We start from the raw sequence: 21,449 nt of genomic DNA, 5'->3' as shown, positions 1-21,449 counted from the left end.
CAGCAGCTTTTATTGACCGGTCTCCTTGGCCAACTCTTCACTTCGCTGCAGCCCCTGGCTTGGTGGGCTTCCAACGGTATGTTTAAAAGCAAAACCGGCCCACGTGGAATTCAAGGAATGTAGTACAAGCTTTTACATGAATACGTACTTTATTAGTTTCTCTTAGAATGCTGTACAAAGGAGTAATAAAAATATTCACACTTTTATTTTAGAAAGTTCTCTACATGAGACTTCGGTATCCACAGCAAAAAGAAGGGCTACGGGGAGAAAAAACAAAACAACCCTAAAACTATGTACAATGTCAGAATGTTCCATTAAAAAAAAAAAAACACAAAACTAATTTAGCTCACTTAAATTCATCCAAGGAGGATACATAAACGCAAACTCCTGCATGCTTAAAATACATTATGCGCAATGATAAAGCAATGTAAGTCACAATAAGAAATATTAATGCGTTAACAATGGTAACCCAACTGCTGTCCCCTTTTCAAGGGCCAGTACCAACCTTCTATTAAAACAAACAAAAAAAAAATAAACAATGAATTAAAAAAAAAAAAAAAGTACTCAAGAATTAAGTAGCCCTAGACCTCAGGCTTTTGTTTTTATTTTAAAGGCTTTTTTTCCTGCAAAGGGTTGGACTTTGTAACATCCGTTAGCTCTGTTAAAGGAATTACAAGACAGGATTCCCTAATTCACCAACTGGTAGCACTTGATTGTTTCCCTGCTGCAGCGGCTTCCACATGGCGTTAATTGGTGCATTGTCTTAATGATGGCTTAGAGGAGGCCTTGCCCACAAGATCAGGCGGAGGGATGGCTGCTTGCCAGTGCCTGTAAACTGCTGGAGTGGTGGGTTTCTGAAGCTTTTCTCCTGCATTCATCGCAGAACAAAAAAAAAAGAAAAGCATTTTAAGTACCTACTTGTCCAGCCTTTGTTTCTCAGTCACACAAGGAGTCCACCTTGGTTCTCCAGCTGAAGTTTGTCCTAGTTACTATGTACAGTGTAAGGTCAAGGGGGAAATCTGTCAAGTGCAATGCAATCAAAATCCTGTTTAAAATCAATAACGCTCAATTATCTCCTTCACAGAGGTACTGGAGAAAATTCTACAGCCTAAAAGAAGGAGCGGACAGGCTTTGGGCTCCCGTTCTGACTCTCAGCACACAAGGTAGGCTTTGCCCTTGGATCATCGCTATGCCAGCTGCAAATGTATGTCTAAAAACCCCTCCTCCTGTCCGTGCTGTTCCGATGTCCCTCTTCTCAGAAATGACTCACCCCATGAGATTTTTAGTGTTTTGACGAAGTTCATTAACTTCGTGTGCGCAAGATTAGCCTTCAAGCACTGAACTCACTTCCAGATGAATTTAGCAAATAAATATCCCAGAAGTGGTTTCCATACGGAGTTCCAGGACACCCAGAACTGTATTCATTCCTTTCACACCACTGCAACAAAGAAACTTAACTAGAAATTTGGTCAGGTATGACTCGCTCCCATCACGCTGGCAGGAAGGAACCAGCCACAGGAACTCACATGAAGGTGGCTTGACCAGCAGTACCCAAAGCTTTTTTTTTTTTTTTTATGGTTCCTTTTCTATTTTTGATTAATTCTTCTACCTACCCTTAAGATGGGATCTTAAGGAGGATACCAGATCAATAATTGTTCAAGTAACTATAAATCTAATGAAGCTACTCAATACACCGTATTATTAACATGAACTCTTTCTTCAACTCTTGCTCTCAGTTTTGCCCATATTTCTCCAGTTTTCATTTATATTTCACTTGATTGGATTAACTGTATGAGTCCAAGTTAAGTTCAGATATTTTGTGGCAAAAAATGCTGTACCTGCCTTGGAAAGAACGTCATTTGCCATGTAACCCCAAATATGGACACTTGTGTAATGGCTATTTTAATAATTTCAGTGTCAATAAAGTATATCAGAAAAGCTTACTATTATAATTAAGGCTTTGCCCAACATTTTAGACTCTGGGCTTTAAAAACAGCCTTTTTCAGAAGTTTGGAATTCCATCCTATGTTGTTTTACCGATGACCTTTAATTTAACAAAATGCAATCAAATGTCCATAGTGTCAGTTCACAGCAGAAATAATATATACCCAGATCCTCAGCTGTTACAATGCCAAGGTGCTTGATGCAACTACAGCGCTGTACTTTGAAGAAAGCTGATCCTCTACCTTCAATTTGTGCTTGTGCTAAAAATATCCAAACTGCTCTGGCTTCGTGTGAAGCACATATACTTAGAAATAATCAGTGTATGTCTGTATCTAGGGAATTAATACTTCAAGCAAAAGCACCTGTGGTATAGCTACTGTTTTTGTTGCAAAAAAGTTGATGTTCCCCCCCCTCGTATTCTACCTAAATGAATAGTGTTCTTCCTTCTGGAGATTTACCCTTGGCATGGCTGTTGGGTGTGCCATCAGGAATTCAGATCTGCCGAGCAGCACAGTCTGCCTTGCAGACGCAGCCTTAGCCACCCTGTTAAGAACAGGTGCTGCACCTTTGAGGGCAGCAGTCTTCCCGTAAGCATTCCAGGCATTGGTGCTGTTGATTTCTTACTAATTTCAAAAGTACTCAGCTGATTGACAAAACAGTTCTATTCCAAAACCACTTTTTTTTTCCCCAAAAAAAGTCATTGTCTAGTAGCTTAAAGAGTACATTAGCTTTAGGGAATATAGTACCTTAACTAAAGCAGCAGTCCCTATGTCGTGGTGGTTAAAAGGTTTAAACCCCCTCCCCAGTCATGTACACTACACATCTGCCAAACTCTCTCTGGAGAACAGCACTCAAGTATCAAGCCAGGCTCTTCTCTTTCTACCTTCTTGAAATCTTCTACTTTCTTGAAAGCTTCGTTTTCACTTAAAATATTTCTGTTTTTCAAACATATTAGGTAATGATTCTCTATGCATTCCAGCATCCCTCTGAGGTATGCTAAATGTTTTCTCCCTTCTCTGCAGCAGTCTGGTAGTTAATCTGAGACAGAGAGGTAAAGCAGCTTGCCTAAAATTACACATGGAGTAGTACTGGATCCTAAGTGTGAACTTGGAGTTCCTCTGTCCTGTGCTCAGACCATCAAACAACTCAAGATCCACTGTGACTTCTCAAGCTAGGCTTAGCTAATGCAGGAACAAAACCAGCACATTTTAAAAGTTTCTACCATTGTCAGTGTGAGACAATATAAGCACTAAGACAACAAAAAATACAGGCTTTCATAAGTTTACAGGGGAAGCATGAGGAAAAACATTTCATCGGGCACGCAACCCAAAAGAAAAACCGATTGCCTTGAACAGCAGAAAGGCATCTCAGCCAGGAAGTCTAAACCTGCAGACCTTTTTTCATTCAGGTGGTAGTTTCATGGGGGAAAAGGCTTATTTTTGTTCCTATACTAAATCATCTGTTGTCCTCAGTGCCCCGTAACACCCTTCTCTTGGTCACTTCAGTGTGCCGCTCGTTAGCATCACCCTCCTGCAGCTCCCTCACCCTTGGCAGAGTCACCCTGGGCCCAGGGGCTGCTGCTGCAGGATTTGTGCGTGGGGCTGAGTGCCAGGCAGTCGGGCATTGCTTGTTTGCCACATGGAGGCTCACATATGAAGTCCACAGTTAGAACTGGCAGATCTCAGTAACGTGCACGCAGACTTAAGAGACCAAGAAGACTGATGGAGGTGAAAAATCCCAATTATTGCCACTTTTTATGCCAGGCAGCCGTCCATCTCTCACTTGGCCTGTACCCATCAGTCGGCAGCTTCTCCCATGCTCATGCGATCTCCATGTACCAAGTGCCTCAGTGGCATTTGTATTTAATCATTAAAATGAGCTGCAACCTGGCCTTTAATCCAAGCGTTGCACTGCCTGAGTGCTCAGCGTGCTTTAAAATTCTAGTGGTTTGGGCTCGGGAGCAAAGTTACCCAGAGAAATTCTGGTACAAGTTGTTACTTTCAGCTGTAGCTTAGGAGCTGGTAAATCTTTTCCCTGAACCACACGAATGGTACCACAGAAAACTGAAAGCTTTGTCAAACTGCAGGTGATTCTTTCCTGTACTGTTTTTAGTAAAAGAACTTCCTTTCTCAGTGGCGTAAAAGATTTCAAAATACAAATCTGTTGTTCTGTTCCCCGTCGACCCCAAAATGGGACTCAAACCCCCAAACACTCAACTATTGGGGAAGTCTGGCTGTCTCCCTTTGAACTTCCCCACATATCGCTTAAAGCACCTAGCTTCAGGAAGGGAAATGTATGTTAAAGTGCATTTACCACAGCAATAGTACCAGCACTAAAAGCTTTTCCCCTCATCCCTGTTCTCGCCGTTCAATGTCTGGGACAGACGATGATCTTCCCATAACTCATCCTCTTTGTACCTCGAAGTCTCAGTGTATCTCCATCTATTTATGACGCTGGAATAAAAGAAATCCAGCGTCACGTATCCTGCTCCGCGCTAAACTCTACTCTGGAGCTTGTTTAGATTTATTGGGCATGAGGATCCAGCATGCGGTGTATGTCTATTGGGTACTGCATTTAAACAGCCGCTGTGAAATCAGATCCCAGTGGGCACGGGGGTGAAGAAACAGAGCAAGAGAGAAGGAACTTCCCCTCGCCTCTGCTCCTCTTCCACGCGCTCCGTCTACGCAGTTCAGTACTTGTTGATCCCAAAGATCCGGACTCCGTGAAACTGAGGCAGCTTGGGGATCAGGACGCTCATTAGGGAGATGGTGTTGATTACAAAGTGTATCCGGTCATACTTTGTGTAAAAGCTGGTTAGAAAATACCTGGAAAGACAGGGAACAAAATGAGGAATTAACACCGCTTCGTGCTTTCTGTTTCCCCAGACAGCACGGGCAGCAGGAGCGCCGGCCAGCACAGGACCCGAGGCAGCTCAGCTGCCCTGCGGTACTCACAGTACGATGGGCATGATGGTCAGGAACTTGCGGGACGCTGTGAACTGCACGCCGTAGTCCATCTGCTCCCAGTGCGTCAGCAGCCGAGCCTTCCCCTGATCCGGCGTCTCGAAAGGAGTTCCTTTCACGGTGTGTAGGAAGATGTACATGCTCTGCAGCAAACACACGTGCAGCGGGAATCAACACAGTGGACGGCATGGCTTCAGCACCAACAGCACGGCTCTGAGAGGTTGTGGGCAGGCAGCTTGCAGCAGCACGCCGTCCCACTAGAGGGACGCATTGCCATTGCTGGGAAACTCCAACAGCGGCTACTGAAGCAGTGAGTTAGGGCGAAGGCCACTAGCTGGGGCTCTCCCAGGCTTGGCTGCTGCATCTGGGGCCCCTCACTCGGCTCTTGCGCATGAGGCAAGAAGGGAGTTGCAGGATTGCAGCGCTTGGATCGGGAGATTAGCATGGACTCGCTCTGCCGTGCAGCAGCAATGCTAAATGCTGTCTAAAAAAAGTGCTGCTAGGCCTGCAGGCAGTAAGGTCTGCTACTATTCTGATTACAAGTTAACCTCGAAGTGGAACACAACGTAGAGATAAGCAGCAAGCGTCTGGCTCAGTCAGACACGTCTTTCAAGCACAGCCATTGCTGGCTTTAACTCCTTTCTGCTCCCAGGACCCAAGCGTTTAAGCTGGCAGAGGAGAGCAGGGGAAGGAGCTGGATGAAATGCAGGTAGCATGCACTGAACTCAGCCCCTAGCACCTCTAGCTGGTGTGTTTTCCTTTCACTAGAGATGTGAATAACATGAGCATGAGGGTCCCTGATAAGAGTGTTTTTTTGTCTCTGGGATATTCTTGGGCCGAGATGCTACTTAAAATAAATGACACAAAATTGATTGCTGCGCCTCTGAAGTATTTTGCCTCTTTTGCCTGAGGGCACATGGCTGTGGAGAGGTCTGCTCAAGCCCTAGGACTCAAGGGTGCTAGGATTTGAACAATGGGATGGCAGAGGCACAAAAGTGAGCAGTTAAACAGAGCACAGTTTTCTTCTGCTCACTGGGGAAGTTGTCACTGCGTGGCTGCAGCACAGCACAGGACTGCACTGCATGAAATCTTTTACTTTAAGCAGAAGGAGCTGAAGGTTAATCTTGCTTCCTAACTCTAACGAGGCCGATCCAGTCTGATTCTATCAACCCAAGTGAAAGCTGCCATGCCAGCTTCTGTGGCCTGGTACAGCTATTCCTCTGCTAAGGTGGACACAGCAAAGGGACTTGCTCTGCAGGCAAATCAGTTGTGTCCCCTCTGGGCAGCCTTACCAGATGCTTGGAGTCTTATCAGTACCTAGGCTGGATTTAAATACATGACCTAGAGGAGAAGGTGCAGTCTGAGGGCTGCAGGTTGAGTAACTTACCCCACGTCTTTGGAAAGAGAGAAAGGAACTGTGTCAACAAGAGCCGGATTAGATCTCTCTCAGAAGAACAGCTGGCGCAGAGAGATTACCTCCCCGTGCCCCAGGAGCCAAACCAACCACGCTGCTCCCTTACCATGTTGTGGATGATGTTCGTCAGAGTCCAAACCACGGGGACGCTGAAGAAGGGGATGCTGAGGAGCACAACGTGCAGCAGGCCGATTCCAAGGACGTAGGACAGCCAGATGCCGCGGCTGTTCATGACGCGGGTGTTGGGGTTCACCTCGCTGTGTGCCGTTCCCACGTTCATGTTGGCTCTCCTGTCAGCTGGGCACCCCTGAAACTAAAGCAGATCAGGTTAGGACTCGGGCTGCTCTAACCCTCCGTCCAAATTTCTCAGCTAAGCACAGCGGGGGTGGAGGGACTTGCTGTTAAGCAAGCTGAGATTTTTGTCAGCTATAAAAATCCCGCGTTGGGTCACTTCTCTGCACCTCGTCGCTGATGTTTCTGAGGGGAGAGGCTGAATCTGGGAGCAGCTCACGTTTGGGAACGGCGTGTGGGGAGCCTGCCTGTGACAGAAGCTACGTGTGATCCGCTGAAGCATTTTCCTGGAACCAAGATGTCAGTGTTCAATGCGAGTCTTCCCTGACAAGATTCACAAGACTCAGATGAATACTTTAAGTGCTTTTTAAGCCATCATCACAGTATTAATAATGGAAGCACTTGGCTCGTGAAGTTTCTTACATGTTTCTGGGTTCAACATACTTTAAACTAAGAAAGCAAATGCTAGTATTTGACGAGTGAAGGCAAAGAAGCTCTTTATTGACAGATCACCCAGTTAGTTTGCGTAATTCAGGAGGGTTCTGCATGCTCTGCAGGCTCGCTGGTCTCCTGGTCTGGTTTGTAAGTTTTCCCTTCCAATTTAAGGCTTTGCGGGATGGGGGCAGTGGTAACAGAATTCCCCTGTAGGGAAGGAGACTCGGAGCTCAGGCTTTTCTAAGCAATCCCAGGGAGATGAGGAAGCAGAACAGCGTTATCCTTTCAGATTGCCAGTGGGTAACACCAGCAGTCTTTGCACCGCTGCCTTATGGACAACGCTGTGGCTTTTTGGACGGCTGCACTGGTAGCTACCAGCAGCAGGTACTGGTTATGTTTCAGGCTTACTGGGCAGACAAGGGCTGCTATACTGGTTTTCAGGGATTACAGCAGAGAGACAAATTAGAACCACTGTAAAGTAGACTGTCTTGACATGTCTTGCATGAAATCCTCACTGTCCGTGTCCCAAGGAAATGTGGTTTCGTTAGGTCCTACAGCCCGTCCCTCCTTGCAGAGGACCCCAAGGCAAGGGCTTTTTCCTGCTGTCTGGCCTCGTGTTGTTGCTGCTGAAGACCGAGTCGCTGTTCTCTCCAGCTCTCGCAGTCTCAGGAGGCGAGCCCGAGCCAGATCTAACATTACGCGCTGGATGTCACTACCAGCTGTTGCGAGTTCCCTGACGGAGCGCTGGGCCTGGCTTGTTTCAGAAGCTGCTCTGCTCTCCTGCTCCTGCCCAGGGCTCTCACACACACGCCTCGTGCTCGGCTCTGCAGCTCCTGGGACGCTCGCTGCCACTTTCAGCCGGCGCTGGCTCAGCACCAGAGGCTGCCAGGTGAGCTGACGGATGCTCACCTGCTTCTGCTGCCCAGGTGGTTCACATCTGGAGAAGGCTTTTGTTTCCCTCGCAGAATAAAAACCTGCAGATCTGCGGGTCGCTCAGCCTCTTGGCACGTCTCCTGGCAGCTCCTGGGCACTCCAGATGAGGAAGCTTGGTCTGGAAGCAGGACTCGGAGCTGGAGTTCAGTGCTCCAGGCCTGGCTGGGAGAGCAGCTCCGTCCCTAATCTGCTGCAGCTCCTAAAGGAAATCTGGGGGCTGCGGCGAGGCACAACACGAGTCCAAAATGTCATACTACTGGGAAAAAGAGAAAGAAAAAGCAACCACCGCTGTGGAATGCATAAACAGGAGTGCTGCTTGCCAGACAAAGGAAATAATTCTCCTAGATATTGGTAAGGCCTCAGCTAGAAAACTGTCCAGTGCTGGAGGGAGGCCAGGGGAGAGCTGTGAGAATGAGCAGAGGTGTAGGAAAAACATGACCTGCAAGGACAGCTTGAAGGAAATGGGTTTGTTTAGTCTAGAGAACACTCAAGAAAGATGTGATGAATGGCCCTCGAGTACTTAGAAGATGGCAGCAAAGAGAATGGAGACAAACCGTGCAGGGGTGTGAGCTGCACGGCCGAGGTTCAGAGCAACGCGGCAGTGCAGGAAGCCTGATGCTGACCGGCCTCGTTGGATGCTTTAAAATCGAGTTTAATTAGCACCGAGAAAGAGAAGATTGTTTCCTCTTTGGAACCGGGGTGGGGACCTCTTCCAGGCCCTCCGGTTGTGTTCTCGAGGTGATGCTGTTATCCGAGGGCCTTCCCACCTCCCCAACAGCCGGAGGGGCAGCCTGGATGTTCAGGAATCGAGTGCAGTTTCCATGTGGGGACATCTGACGGTCAAAAACCAAGGAGCAACTTCTACCCGGCGCCAGCTGCAAACGAGGGCAGTTGCAGAGCTGAGGCTGGGTGGCAAAGGGCCAAGCTCAGAAGCTGTACGTGGAGCAGTCCTCCTCCCTTTGCCTCAGTTTCCTCGCTTGTAAAAACGATTGGAGTGGTGAAACGCGAGCGCAAACAGCCCGGGAGGTTAACTCAGCCTTGCGAGGCAGCTGTGGCGATGGCAAGCGTGAGGTCCTATTATTAGGACAATTTTGCATACTTCTCTAACTCTGCCTTCCCCAGCTTCAAGAGATTTCACTTGTGAACCTTTCCCATTTCTGGCCTCGTGTTCGCAGCCCTTGCCCAAGCCCTTTGCTGACTTCAGATTGCACACAGAGCTTCGCACGTTATTGCACAAGCCTGGCTGGCGGAGCGCGCCGCCGAAGCTCCCATCCCTACCCCCATCCCCGGTCCCGTGTTGTTTGCTGTCTGATTTTACACCAGGGATTTGCTCACCTGCAGAAAACGAAACAAAACAAAACAAACAAAAAAAAACAAACCGAGGCGAGACACAAAAGCGGGAGGAACTCCAGCTCCGCCCCTGCAGCAGCTGGCAGCCGAGCTGCCTTTCCCAGCCGTGCAGCCCCGGTTCAGGACAGCAAAGTTGGGATGTTTCGACAGACCGGGTGTGAAGGTCAGGGCCGAGCTGACGTTGGCCGGTGGCCATCCAAGGAGGGAAAAAGTCACGGTGGGACACGACCAGCACTCATGATGGAGGAGCTGAGCCCTTCCTCCCTGCCCAGGCCTTTCTGTGCCTGCTCACCCGTCACTCGTGGGCTCCTGGCTGCCCAGGGTTTTGTTGGGAGAACCAGACCTGTCCTGGGGCTCCCAGCAGGGCGCTTTGGGGCTGCCAGCACCTCCCTGCTTTGACAAGAAGGGGGAACAACCCCACGGCAGCAGCTGCTGGAGGATCACCCCTAAAGCCGTGCCACCAGCACCCCGAGGCTCAGCTCCTTCCCCACCTCTTCTTTTGCTGCCGGGGGAGCCCAAACACCTCCTGCCCCGGACCCAGGACACCGGGCAGGGCACGGCTCTTCCCGCAGCCGTTCCCCTGCTCCGTGTGGGTGGGAGCTTTATCTGGGGACCGCAGAGGTGAGGAAGGCAGCGGGTGCTTATCTCGGGCGATCTTCCTGAGCGCTCCCAGCACGCAAGCCATTGTGAGCCGGGGGAGCCGCAGCAGGGCCGCGATCCCTATCTCTGGCAGCAACAGCAGCTCCCCGTCTCCCCAGCAAATAAATATTTGAAACCCTTCTTTGCCCGAACCGGAGGATCGAGTGCCTCGACGATGTTGGCTGCGTGTAAAGGTGGCTGATAGGGGAAGGTGCTGGCACTTCGGGCTGCCCAGCACTGCTCCGTGGCCCCGAGCTGGGCCGCTGGGGGCTCTGCCAGGCCCTGAACCCAGGACCCGGGGCAGCAGCAGCGGGACAAGGATCAGGAGGAGGCCCCGGCCGATGCAGGCAGCAGAAGCGTGAGCGAGCGGGTGGGCACGGCTGCAGCTGGATCTGTGCCCCCCCCCCATGGGATCTGTGCCCCTCTGTGGGATCTGTGCCCCTCCTGCTCCGGGATCTGTGCTCCCTTGTGGGATCTGTGCCCCCCTCCATGGGATCTGTGCCTTATCCTGTGGGATCTGTGCCCTGCTGTGGGATCTGTGCCCCCCACCCCTGTGGGATCTGTTCCTTGCTGTGGGATCTGTGCCTCCCCCCCTCTGGATCCCTGCTCCCCCCGTGGGATCTGTGCCCCCCCCGTGGGATCTGTGCCCCCCCCTTATGGGATCTGAGCCCCCCAGTGGGATCTGTGCCCCCCCCTTGGGATCTGCCCCCCCCTTGTGGGATCTGTGCCCCCCCCCCCCCGTTCCGGGGGCCAGGGGCCAGCTACAACTCGGGGCCGCCCCCCGGGGGTGCCTCCCCCCGCCCAGCTCCCAACCAAGCCCCGTTCGCTGCCCAGCAGCGGGACCCCGGGGGCCTCCCCCACCCCCCCAGCCCCCCGCTTTCTCCCGGTTTCCCGGAGCCGGCAGCGCCCCGGCACCGGCCACCGCCCCCCAACCCCCGCTGCACACCGGGGGGGGGCTCGGCCTCACCGCGGGACCCCCCCCTCCCCTCCAGGCCCGGCCCTCACTCACCGCTGCGGCCCCGGTCCCGGTCCCGGCCCGGTTCGGCTCGGCCCCGGCTCGGCTCGGCCCGGCCCGGCCCGGGCTCTCCGCCGCGCTCCCGGCCGGCCCCACGGCGCGGCCCGCCCCGGCCCCGCGGCACGCCGGGAGTTGTAGGCCGGGGGCGGGCAACGGGGCCGGGAGGCAGCGGGGAAAGGGGCTGTGGAGGCACAAAACAGCAGAATCCAGGGGGCACGGAGTCACAACATCACAGATCACAGAATCACGGAGTCACAGAATCACAAAATCCCAGAATCTCAGGGATCACGGAGTCACAGGATCACAGGATCACAGAATCACACGCAAAAAAAAGCAGAATCCTAGAATCATGGAGTCACAACATCACAGAATCCTAGAACCACGGAATCACAGAATCAATCACAAAATTACAGAATCTCAGAATCCCAGAATCACAAAATCCCAGAATCCCAGGATCACAGAATCCCAGGATCATATAATCCCAGGATCATATAATCCTAGAATCACAGAATTGTAGAATCACGGAATCCTATAATCCTGGAATCCCAGAATCACAAAATCATGGAATCCCAGAATCCTAGAATCACGGAATCCCAGGATCATATAGTCCCAGAATCCCTAAATCCCAGAATCCCAGAATCAATCATGGAATCCTATAATCCCAGAATTATGGAATCATGGAATCCCAGAATCACGGAATCCCAGAATCACCAACTCACAGAATCACGGAATCACAGAGTCACAGAATCACGAAATCCCAGAATCCCAGAATCATGGAATCCCAGAATCCCAAAATCCCGGAATCACAGAATCACAGACTCACTGAATCATGGAATCCCAGAATCACAAAATCCCAGAATCACAAAATCCTAGAATCTCGGAATCCCAGAATCTTGGAATCACAGACTCATGGAATATCCTGAGCTGGAAGGGACCCACAAGGACCATCGAGTCCAACTCCTGGCCCTGCACGGGTCTACCCAAAAATTCAGCCAGGAGTTTCTAATGAGCGACAAGATTCCAGGGAATCGTAGAATCGTTTGGGTTGGAAACAACCTATAAGATCATCTGGGCCAACCTCTGGCTCCTCCTGTGCCATCCTCTGATGCGGGAGCCCCAAGGCAGCCCTCCCAGGTCAGGGTCTGTGCCCCAAATCACAGAAGCATTAGGGCTGGGAAAGACCCCAAGATCGTGCGGTTCCACCGTCCCCCTACCACCACCATCACCGAATCATTAGGGTTGGAACACCCCCAAAACCATCCGGCCCAACTGCCCCCCTACCACCACCATCTCCCCCTAGACCACATCCCCAGGCACCACGTCCAACTTCCCTTAACCACCCCCAGGGACGGTGAGTCCACCGCCTCCCCGGGCAGGGGACGGGGTCTCCGCCACCTCCCGAGGAGGCTCCTTTGGGGGCCGCGGTGCTGGGAAGGGGATCAGAGCAGCGCTCGCCCCCTGCTTCACATCACATCTGCTCTGCCCACAGCACCCCCGAGCTGTGTCCCTAAAGGCACAAATCACCCCGTGCCGTGCTCAGCAGCACCAAACCCAGGGTGATGTGGGGGTGTCCCCACTGCGAAACCTCAGCCGAGGCATCGGGCACGTTATCGGTGCCAGCGGGCACCTCTGGGGCGCGCGGCCAAGGTCAGGGCCTGGGAGCGGAGGCAGGATTCCTGCGCTGGAGCGCGGGGCGACCATCTGGCCGTGCCTTTGTTTGCACAGCCATCAAAGCCAGCAGCGCGGCGCTGCCGCGGCCCCTCGGTGCGCGCGGCCATCTGTGCAGCCTTTGTGCGCGCCGCCGCGCCGAGCTCTCCTGCCGGGGAGAGGCAGAGGGTGCAGCGCGGCGCCGAGCGGTGAGGCTGCTTTGTGCTGCCAGCCCCTGCCCCGAGCTGCTCTGCTCCTCGCTCCCCTGGGACCCCACCGGGCCCCGGAACCCGTCAGCGTGGCACCCCCGGGGTGCCCTCTCCGTCCCCATGCCCGGCACAGGCGGCTCCACCAGGATCACTCCGAGCCCCCCCCAGCTCGGCACGGCTGCTGCCAGCCCTCCCTGGCCACATGGAGAAGCCAATTTTTGGGGTCTCGTTTCCGGCACGGAGGTGTTCGCGGTGTTGCTTTGTGCTGAAGGCATCGAGGCTTCTCCTGCTCTGCCCACTGCTGGGCACCCGGTGCCAGCGTCCTTGTGGGCTTGAAGGTGGCCGCACGCCCGTCTGCAGGGAATGGATGCGGGCAGGGGCCCCACAGACCAACCTGGCCCCCTGTGCGCCCACCTAGTGCATGGTGCAGCCAGTGGGTGCCAGCTCTGGATCCATCTCCAGCCCCGCAGTCGTGCGCCAGCTGGGCACAGCAGGGCCATGGGGACCGGAGCACCACGCGCTGGCATCGTGCCGCTGGCAGGCACCGGGTGGCTTCCTGCAGCCGGAGCTTCCCCTGGCAGCTGCTGCCGGAGGGCTGTGGGCACCCGCAGGGCCAGGAAAACCCAGTCCCTGCCCAGGCGCCCGGGGGTGCCCGCGACAGCGCGGCGAGGTGCGGGGATGCCGTGAGCGGAGGCGGGGGATCCCGCGGGAGCCGGCCCTGCTTTGCAGGGGAGCCACGCACGCACGGCAGGCTCTATTTTTATCCCCGCTCCTGCCTGACTGAGCAGCTCCCTCTGCGCGGTGACATCTAATTTAGCAGCTTCCCCGCACCCCGCTGACTCCGCACGTGAGGGGGAAGCACAATGCGACGGCTATTTTTAAACGCCCATAAATATTAATCCCTCTCGGTGATGCAGCAGCAGCAGCAGCCTCTCTCTCGCTGCCGGTGGGAGCGCAGTGAGGGCACCCGCTCCTCGGGCTCCCCAACCTGGATTCACCCACCCAGGGAACCCCGGAATTTGGGGGCAAAGGGTCCCAGGGGAGGAGGATCCATCCCCAAACCCACAGCCCGGGCTGGCAGCTCCCTGCGTGCAGGGGGGCTGCTCCCGCGTGGTTTCCCCATCCACCCCCGTGTTGGGGGCCACGCTCCCCTCCCGTTTGGCCAGCCACGGTCCCGCTGCCGGCTCGGTACCAGCTATATTTAGCAGCATATTGGCAGCGGGGAGCTGGTGCTGCCTATTTTTAGCCACCGGTGCTGGCTGCGGCAGGGAAGGGTCCGCGCGGGGTCGCGCTGCACTGCAGGCTCTGCGTTTTCAGGCTCCATGGGGTGGGAAAGGGCCGGAGCCCCCCAACCCCTGGGCTGAGCTCGGGCTGAGCCCGTGGCCACCATCAGCTGGGGCTCGCCAAAAGCTCCGGCAGCCCCAGCATCGGTCTGGATGCGTCCGTGGTTCCCTCCAGCCCCTCTCCTGCAGCTGGTGGCTGCCTCGCCGGGTGCTGCCGCAGCTCCAGCTCCGGGCACAGCACCCAGCAGCACTGGGATCGGTACTGGGGAGCTCGGGGCTGCTCCGCTCCCTGGCCAACCGTGGGGAGAAGCGAGCCGAGGAGCCTGAGGGCAGGTGGAGGCTCTCCCTGCCTGCTGCCCTGCAGCCTTTGAGGATGCCCCAGCGCAGGCTTGGCTGCGATCCCAACCCCAGAGATGGAGACGGCGGCGGGAGCCTGGGCCCCACCAGGGCCTGGCAGCCCCGGGGCAGCTCTCAGGGGGAACGTGGGGGTCACCGGGGAGCGCCTGGCTCCAGCCCTCCCGTCAGCTTCGGTTGTCCTAATGCAGCCAGACGCAGGCCAGGCGCCTCGTAAACCGGTTATCCACCGGAGCAGCGGCCTCTCCAAGGAGAACCGGGGGGGGGGGGTCACCGGCATCCTTGCTCTCAAGGTCTCCTCTCCTCGTCCCCAGTGCCCGGTGTCCCGCGGGGGCAGGCGGGGAGAGCCCCGGTGCTGCCGGCCGCGTGGAGCGGCCCCAACCGGGAACGGGGCACCGGGAACGGGCCGGGCCCGGTAACGGCGGCCGCTCTCCATGGTCCTGAGCGCAGCCCGGAGAGCCCCGGTCCGGGCAGCTCGGGGCTGGGCTGGGGGCCCGTTCTGGGTGCCCCCCCCCGGGCTGAGGCCGCCTCGCTGCCCGCCTCGGCTCGGGTTTCCCCGGGTAAGCGATGCCGGTGCCCGCGGGAGGCGGCGGCCGGGAGGGGTCGCGCTCCGTGGCGGGGGAGGAGGAACGGCACCGGGGGGGGGGAGGCTTGGGGGGATTCCCGGTGTCCCCGGGGCTGGGCCGGGGGCAGCCCCAGGGCGGGGGCAGCGGCGGGGGGCACAACCCAGCTCCGGGCATCACCCTCCGGGGGGGCAGCGCCGTTCCGACGCAGGGACCCGGGGGGGCTCGGCGCTCCCCGGCGGCTCCGTTCGCTGCGGCTGCCCCGGGCTGGGGGCTCGGGGGTGCCCCCGGTGCGTCCCCCGCTTCCCCATCCCATCCCCGGGGCAGGGTTCCCGAGGCGCAGCCTCTCCCGGGACCGGCCGGGGAGAGAAGCCGGGAGCGAGGCGGGGGTGCCCGGCTCCGTGCAGCCCCCCCGGCGGGGCGGGCCGGGGGCGGGGAGCCCCGGGGAGGCCCGGGCGGTGGATCCCGCCCACCGGCCCCGCCGCCGCCGCCGCCGGCTCCGGGCCCGCCGCGCTGCGCGGGGCGCGGCCGCTCCGGCCCGGGGCGCGGGGCCGCTCCGCCGCCGCGGGGGGCGCACGGCAGGTGAGTCCGGCCCGGGACCCCCCCTCTCCGGTGCTCCCCGGTGCTCCCCGGTGTTCCCCGGCTCCGGGAGGGGCAAGGCGAGAGGCGGCGGGCGGAGGGGCGGGGGTGCGGGGGGCGTGGGTGGTCCCCCGGGGAATTACCGGGGCTTCCCTCGCCCGCAACGCGCCCCCCCGGTGCCGAGCGGAGCCGGCGCTGGAGCGGGGCTGGGGGGAACCCCGGGCATTCCCGGCTTCTCCGGGCGCACCGAGGGTCCTGGTGCCCGCACGGATCCACCGTCGCCAGCCTTGGCTGCCCACCGGCACCTCGGGGGCGTCCCCGCGGCTGGCGGCGACCCCCGGGGGTCGGGTGGGGACCCCGCACCCTGGCAGGGTGCTGCACCGGGCCGGCTGCGCCCGCGCTCGGTGCCGTGCCCGGTCCGGAGCACCGTGGCCGCAGCCATCCGAGCCCCCCGTGGGGCCCTGGAGAGCCGCATCCTACCCGAGGGGGGGTCCCCCAGCCCCCGGGTGCCACGGTCGAGGCTCTCCTTTTCCTGGGTCCCCGGTCCCGGCTCGTTCGGGTCCGTTTGCAGCGGTGCCCAGCCCTGGGCTCGCCCCCCCCGGGTTACTTCTGGCAGATTTGGGGGGCTGCTGCCCCAGCCAGGTGGAGGTGCCGGTGTGGGGCTGGGGTTCCCGGTGCCCTTCAGCTGCTCGGAGCCCCGCTCCCTGCTCGGGGGGTGCCAGGAGTGGGGTGCTCGGGGCCAGCCCTGCACTGGCGCGACCTTGGGGTGTTTCGGTGCAGTCGAGCTGAGTTATGGTGCTGAGCAGCGAGCGCAGAAAGCCCCGTCCTTGCCCCATCCCAGGCCTGGCAGCCTCCCCCTACAGCCCCAGCAGCCCCAAATTGGCTCTGGGGGCAGCTTGAGCCCCCCAACAGTGGGGAGCAGCATCACTGCCCCCTGGGGAAACCCAGCCCCAAGGAGCTGCAGCCCCTCATCCGCAGGTGGGGAGGAGAACGTGGGACCCCTGCACCCCGGGGTGCTGCGGGGGCTGCAGGGGACAGCCCCAAGGCTGCGGGCAGGATAACCAGGAGATGCCCAGGGCAGCACAGCGTGGGGCTCTCCACAGCACAGCTCTGCTCAACCTGTGCCACGGGGAGCCCTTTCATGCTGGTGTCTTCAGTCACGGGATGCTGGGAGAGGAGAGCTCCTGCATCCTGCTCTGGTTGTGCCGCCGCTGCAGCCCCTCGCTGAGACGGGACCTGTGGCTGGGAATGCGGGGCAGCGCGCTCGCCGCTCTCAGACGTGGCCTTATCTGCTGCCACCACCCTGGGAACTTGCTGAACGCTCAGCTCCTGTGAATTTCCTTTTTCTGTTTTTGTTTCTTTCCTGCTGACGTTTTTCCCCTCCGGAATAAAGGGCTGGATGGGGACCATGGTTACAGGGTGGTGTGGGCAGCCCGGCCCTGGGGTTGGCGTGGCACCGGGCAGGGGACAGCTCAGCCCGGCCACCCGCTCGCTCCAGTCCCCTCCAAAGCAAACACCCCACAGAAAGCGTGGTGCGTGCCTGCGTCCCCGGGGCGGGCAGCGCTGGAAGCAGAGCTGGTGAGCAAGATCCCTGCCTGCCTGCCAGCCCCGCAGCGCTTGGGGAACCTGCGCTGCTCCTGCCCGCGCCTTGCTTCCATCACGCTCCCCAGGGGCCCTGCCTGCAGAGGCTGCTCGGCTGGAGCCAGGGCTTGCCGGCCGCCTCTGCAGGATGCGTTGGCCTTCAGGCAGCGATCGCACTGCCGGTGACCTTGGCGGGGATCTCACCCCCGCCTCTGGCTCAGCCCGCGCCGTGTCCGTTTGTTACAGCCCAGCTGCTGCACGCAGGAGACGTGTGGTCGCTCGGCCCCACGGGGCCTAATCCTGCTGCGCTGGAACACCGAGCGCAGCCGCTGATGGCAGGGGGACGAGTGAGCCGTGCCGGCTGTCCCCGTCCCCGTCCCCGTCCCACAGCTGGGTGTGCCGGGGCGGGCGCGATGCTCCCCGCCGGCACAGCGGCGCTTGTGCCCCTTGGTGCCTCTGCCTGATGCTGTGCCCTTGCTGTCTCCGTCCCAGATGCACCGACTCCAGCCCAAATCACCGCGGGCAAGAGCCGAGGGGCCGGCGGCTGCGTGAGCAAGCCGGCGCGGTGCCATGCCTCCGGTGGAGCCGTTCCTCCTGCGCTCCACGACCATGTGGCTGCTCCTGCAGAGCGTCCTCCTCCTGGCCTCCTGCCTCCGCTCGGCCGCCGCTTTCCCCAAGGGCTGCTACCCCTCGGAGGAGGAGGGGCTGAAGACCTTCCGCTGCAGCAACGCTCAGCTGACCGAGGTCCCCAAAGACATCCCCAACGACACCAACAAGCTCTACCTGGACTCCAACCGCATCCCCTTCCTGCCCCGCGACGCCTTTCGGGACCTGCCGCTGCTGCTGGAGCTGGACCTGTCCCACAACGCCATCGCCGGCGTCGAGAGCGGGGCTTTCCGGGGTCTGGGCGACCACCTGCACTCCCTGGACTTGTCTTCCAACAGGCTGGTGTCGGTCAACAAGGACGCCTTCAGCAACCTGAAGGCCAAGGTCAACCTCTCCAACAACCCTTGGCTGTGTGACTGCCGGCTGCAGGAGCTGATCCGCACGGTGGAGCTGGTGGCCGGCTCCTCGGGCGGCATCGTCTGCGACTCCTCCGTGCAGGAGGAGCACGTGGGCAAAGCCTTCCTGCAGGTGATCGCCGACACGGACTTCTGCAACATGTACAAAAAGACCACGGACATCGCCATGCTGGTCACCATGTTCGGCTGGTTCGCCATGGTGATCTCCTACCTGGTCTACTACGTGCGGCAGAACCAGGAGGACGCCCGGCGGCACCTCGAGTATCTCAAGTCCTTGCCCAGCAAGCAGCGGCGCTCGGAGGAGTCGTCCACCATCAGCACCGTGGTGTGAGGGACCCCCGGGGCCGGCCGGGGCTGTTCCCGGCTGCTGTCACCGCGCAGAAATCGCCGTGTTTTGGTTTGTTCTGGGGCAGCTGTGGCCACCCGCAGCAATGCGAGCACCGGGGTCGGGTACACAGCGAGTGGCTGCAGCTACGGGCAACAAGCACGGGGCGAGCGGGGAGACCCCCAGCGCGCCCCCACCGCGCGGTCATCGCTCCGACTGCCCTGGACATTGGGACTTCATTCCAAACTTTTTTTATTTCCTTTGCAGAGATCCCCTGGGGCATTAACGAAATCAGTGTTTTAATCCCTCCGGCTTACCCTCCGCCGCCCGAGGGATGTTCCTGGCGGCACAGGGCTCCTGGCTGCCCGCCCGGGGGGGACACGGGCTGGGCTCAGAGCTGCAGCCCGGCAGGACCGACGGACAGGGGACAGGGGGACGCAGCGGTGGGGAAAGGCGAGGGGCGGGCGTGGGTTTGCCCCAGCTCCCGTCCCTCGCGCTGGGCGCTGTGGCCCCATCTCCCCTCTCCACCCTCACTGCTCCCTGGCCCTTTCTGGGTGGAGTGAGGGGCGCGGGGTCCCACACAGGGGGCCCCCCGCTTGGAGATGGGTGCTGGGGGGGTCAAACCAGGACCTCCCGCTCTGAGCCTGCGTTTCTGCGAGACGCAAACGGGAAACGAGCTCGCCCTGGGCTGAGCCCCGTGCCGAGGGAGGTGGGTGCTGATGGAGGGGGCTGAGGGCATGGGGGGGAGCGGGTTCCCCCTCGGTGCTCCCCGGGGACCACGCGGGTCGGGGCTTCCAGCCCAGTGGCACCGCCACCACCGCGGCTCCCACCTCTTACTCAAGGACTCACACGGCTGCGACCGGTCACTGTGACGGCGCTGGGACGGGGGCGAGGCGGCCGCTCGTCCGCCTGTTCCCCGCTTCCCGTGCCGCTGGCAGGAGCCTGAACCTCCCCTCACCCTAAAAAGCCCCAACGTCCCTTTTTTGACACTTCCCGGATTGGGCTGCAGGTTCCTGGTTTCGGTAGGTAGAGATGGGCCAGAAGCACCGCGCCGCCGGGGCTGCCCCCCGCGTGCGCCCGGTTGCGATCGGCTCCGCTCCCACCTCGGGGCGTGCAGGGTCCAAGCGGAGCCTCGGAGCAAAGCCAGACCAGACCCGGACCCTTCTGGCCCCTGAGAGCTGTTTTTTTTTGCTGGTTTTGCCCTTTTTTAAACCAACTGAAGCTAAACTGCCTTAACTCACCAAGAGCACCAACCAAAGCTGCTTCAACATCCTCTGGCAGCACCCGCCCCGGAGCAGCGGGGGCTTTTTATTGCTGGATCCTGGCCCTGGCTGGGGGCAGGCAGGGTTCGGGGTCCCCGCTCCGTTCCCATCCCTCCCGCAGCCGGGGCTGGCGGAGGGAGCGGTGCCCGCACCCTCCCACAAGTGCCTACATCCCCAGCTCAGCCCCGTGACGCACAAACGCCCCCGGCCCAACCCCAGCCCGTGCGGCCACTGCCCCCTCCCCACGGCGGAGGAAAGGGGCTGGGGGGAACCGGACCAAGCCCCCGGGGGGCACCCCCGGGTGGCTGCTTGCACGCCTGGGTGGGGGCACCCCCGGGACCGTCTGACCCAATGTGTGTTTTGTTTAAGGGACCTTTCCTGTTCTTACTTTATACAATAAATTGGCTTTTACTTTGGGAGCCCGTGGCTGCCGCGTGGTGGTTGTGCATCGCGTGGGTGCTTCCGCAGCGCCTCGTGCCGGGGTCCCCCCGGTGACACCCCTGCCACAAGGAAGGGCCAAGGACACCCACGGCACCCGGTGTCTGGGCTCTGCCAGTGCTCGGGGCTGGTGCTTGCAGAAACCGGACACCCTGGGGCCCCCGGTAACCCAACCCATGCTTTGAATTAATGAAGGAGTCGCTTGGTTCCTGCGGCTCAGGTCACCACCACGTGCCCTGATCTGTGCCCGTCCCCAAGCTGCAGCCACCAGGCCCTGCTCTGCTCCCTGCCCTCCTGTCCCTACCACACTGGGGCCATCGTGTGGCACAAGGGACAGGCACCGCGGTGGATAGGGGACACCCGAGCCCTTCCCCATGCCCGCAGCCACCAGATCCCCGTGCCAGCTCACCGGCAGCTCTCCCTGCACGGCTCACGCCGAGAATTGGTGCCACGGAGGGTGAAATCCAGGCCCTAACACGGAGCGACAGCTCCCACTCGCGGGACGGTGACCTTGGCTGTCACTTGGCTGCCTCCAGACGCGGCACAGCCGTGACAGCCCGCAGAGCCTGCAATCCCGAGCAGATGGCAGCCCCCGCTCCCCGGGGAGCCCCCTCCTGTGCCCCACGAGCAGCTGGGCAGGGGGCTGCGGCTCCCCGCGGTCCTGCTGGGTCTGGGTAGCACCGAGCCCCCGGCGGTGTCCCTGAGCCACACCGTGCCTTGTGTCAGCCAGGAGGGGACCACGGCACCGCAGCGTGTGCACCCCGGCCCCGTCGCATCTCCCATGCTCGTTCCTGCCCGAGGTGCTGTTAGGGTGGGAAATGCCAGGCTCGTTACAGCTGACACTAACGAGCAGAGCGGGAAGGAGGTGGATCCCGGTGGCAGCACAGCACCGGCAATCCTCCACCGGTGGGAAATGCCTCCCGCACCCGTGCTATCGATTTTAAAGCTTCATTAAATGCGCTTTTGGGAGGCTGCAGGAGCAGTGTCCCCTGCACAACCAGGGGAGGGAAGGCAGCATCCCTCATCCCTGCAGCAGAGAGCCTGGAAATGTCACCTGCAGCCGGCTCCAAGGACGGGGACCAGGTCCGAGCGCTGCCTTTGGGGTGTTTGGGGCTCAGCATGGAGCTCGCCCTTCGGTCCTGCGGGGCCACCAGGAATAGGGGCTCCTGCTTCTCTCCCCAGCTGCTGGGCATGGGGGTACG

At 59.0% G+C, this 21,449-nt stretch overlaps 2 protein-coding genes across 4 annotated transcripts; one reads left to right on the top strand and one right to left on the bottom strand.

Moving 5' to 3' along the window:
- Nucleotides 1-143: 143 nt before the first annotated feature.
- Nucleotides 144-11,077, bottom strand: ORMDL3 (ORMDL sphingolipid biosynthesis regulator 3). 3 transcript variants are annotated; one of them, XR_014619106.1, is made up of 5 exons: nucleotides 10,979-11,077; nucleotides 6,428-6,634; nucleotides 4,899-5,050; nucleotides 4,258-4,769; nucleotides 144-868 (listed from the first exon to the last, which is right to left on the bottom strand). XR_014619106.1 is itself a non-coding variant. In XM_084301282.1 (5 exons), the coding sequence occupies exons 3-5, from the start codon at nucleotides 6,599-6,601 to the stop codon at nucleotides 4,634-4,636; spliced, it is 462 nt and encodes a 153-aa protein (XP_084157408.1). In that variant the 5' UTR covers nucleotides 6,602-6,634; nucleotides 7,957-8,236; nucleotides 10,979-11,054; the 3' UTR covers nucleotides 144-4,633. The 3 variants fall into 3 exon arrangements, 2 of the variants coding, with proteins under 2 accessions (XP_084157408.1, XP_084157407.1); XM_084301282.1 differs by adding an exon at nucleotides 7,957-8,236 and having other exon boundaries at nucleotides 144-4,769; nucleotides 10,979-11,054; XM_084301281.1 differs by having other exon boundaries at nucleotides 144-4,769.
- Nucleotides 11,078-15,539: 4,462 nt separating this feature from the next.
- LRRC3C (leucine rich repeat containing 3C) lies at nucleotides 15,540-18,553 on the top strand (the record flags this gene model as incomplete). Its single annotated transcript, XM_084300955.1, has 2 exons — nucleotides 15,540-15,622; nucleotides 17,693-18,553. The coding sequence occupies exon 2, from the start codon at nucleotides 17,771-17,773 to the stop codon at nucleotides 18,551-18,553; it is 783 nt and encodes a 260-aa protein (XP_084157081.1). The 5' UTR covers nucleotides 15,540-15,622; nucleotides 17,693-17,770.
- Between the last annotated feature and the right edge of the window lie 2,896 nt (nucleotides 18,554-21,449).

Source organism: Netta rufina (assembly GCF_964035555.1).
Source record: "Netta rufina genome assembly, chromosome: 24".
NCBI lineage: Eukaryota > Metazoa > Chordata > Aves > Anseriformes > Anatidae > Netta > Netta rufina.
The sequence above is the reverse complement of the archived record's forward strand: the minus strand, read 5'-3'. Positions and strand labels throughout refer to the sequence as shown.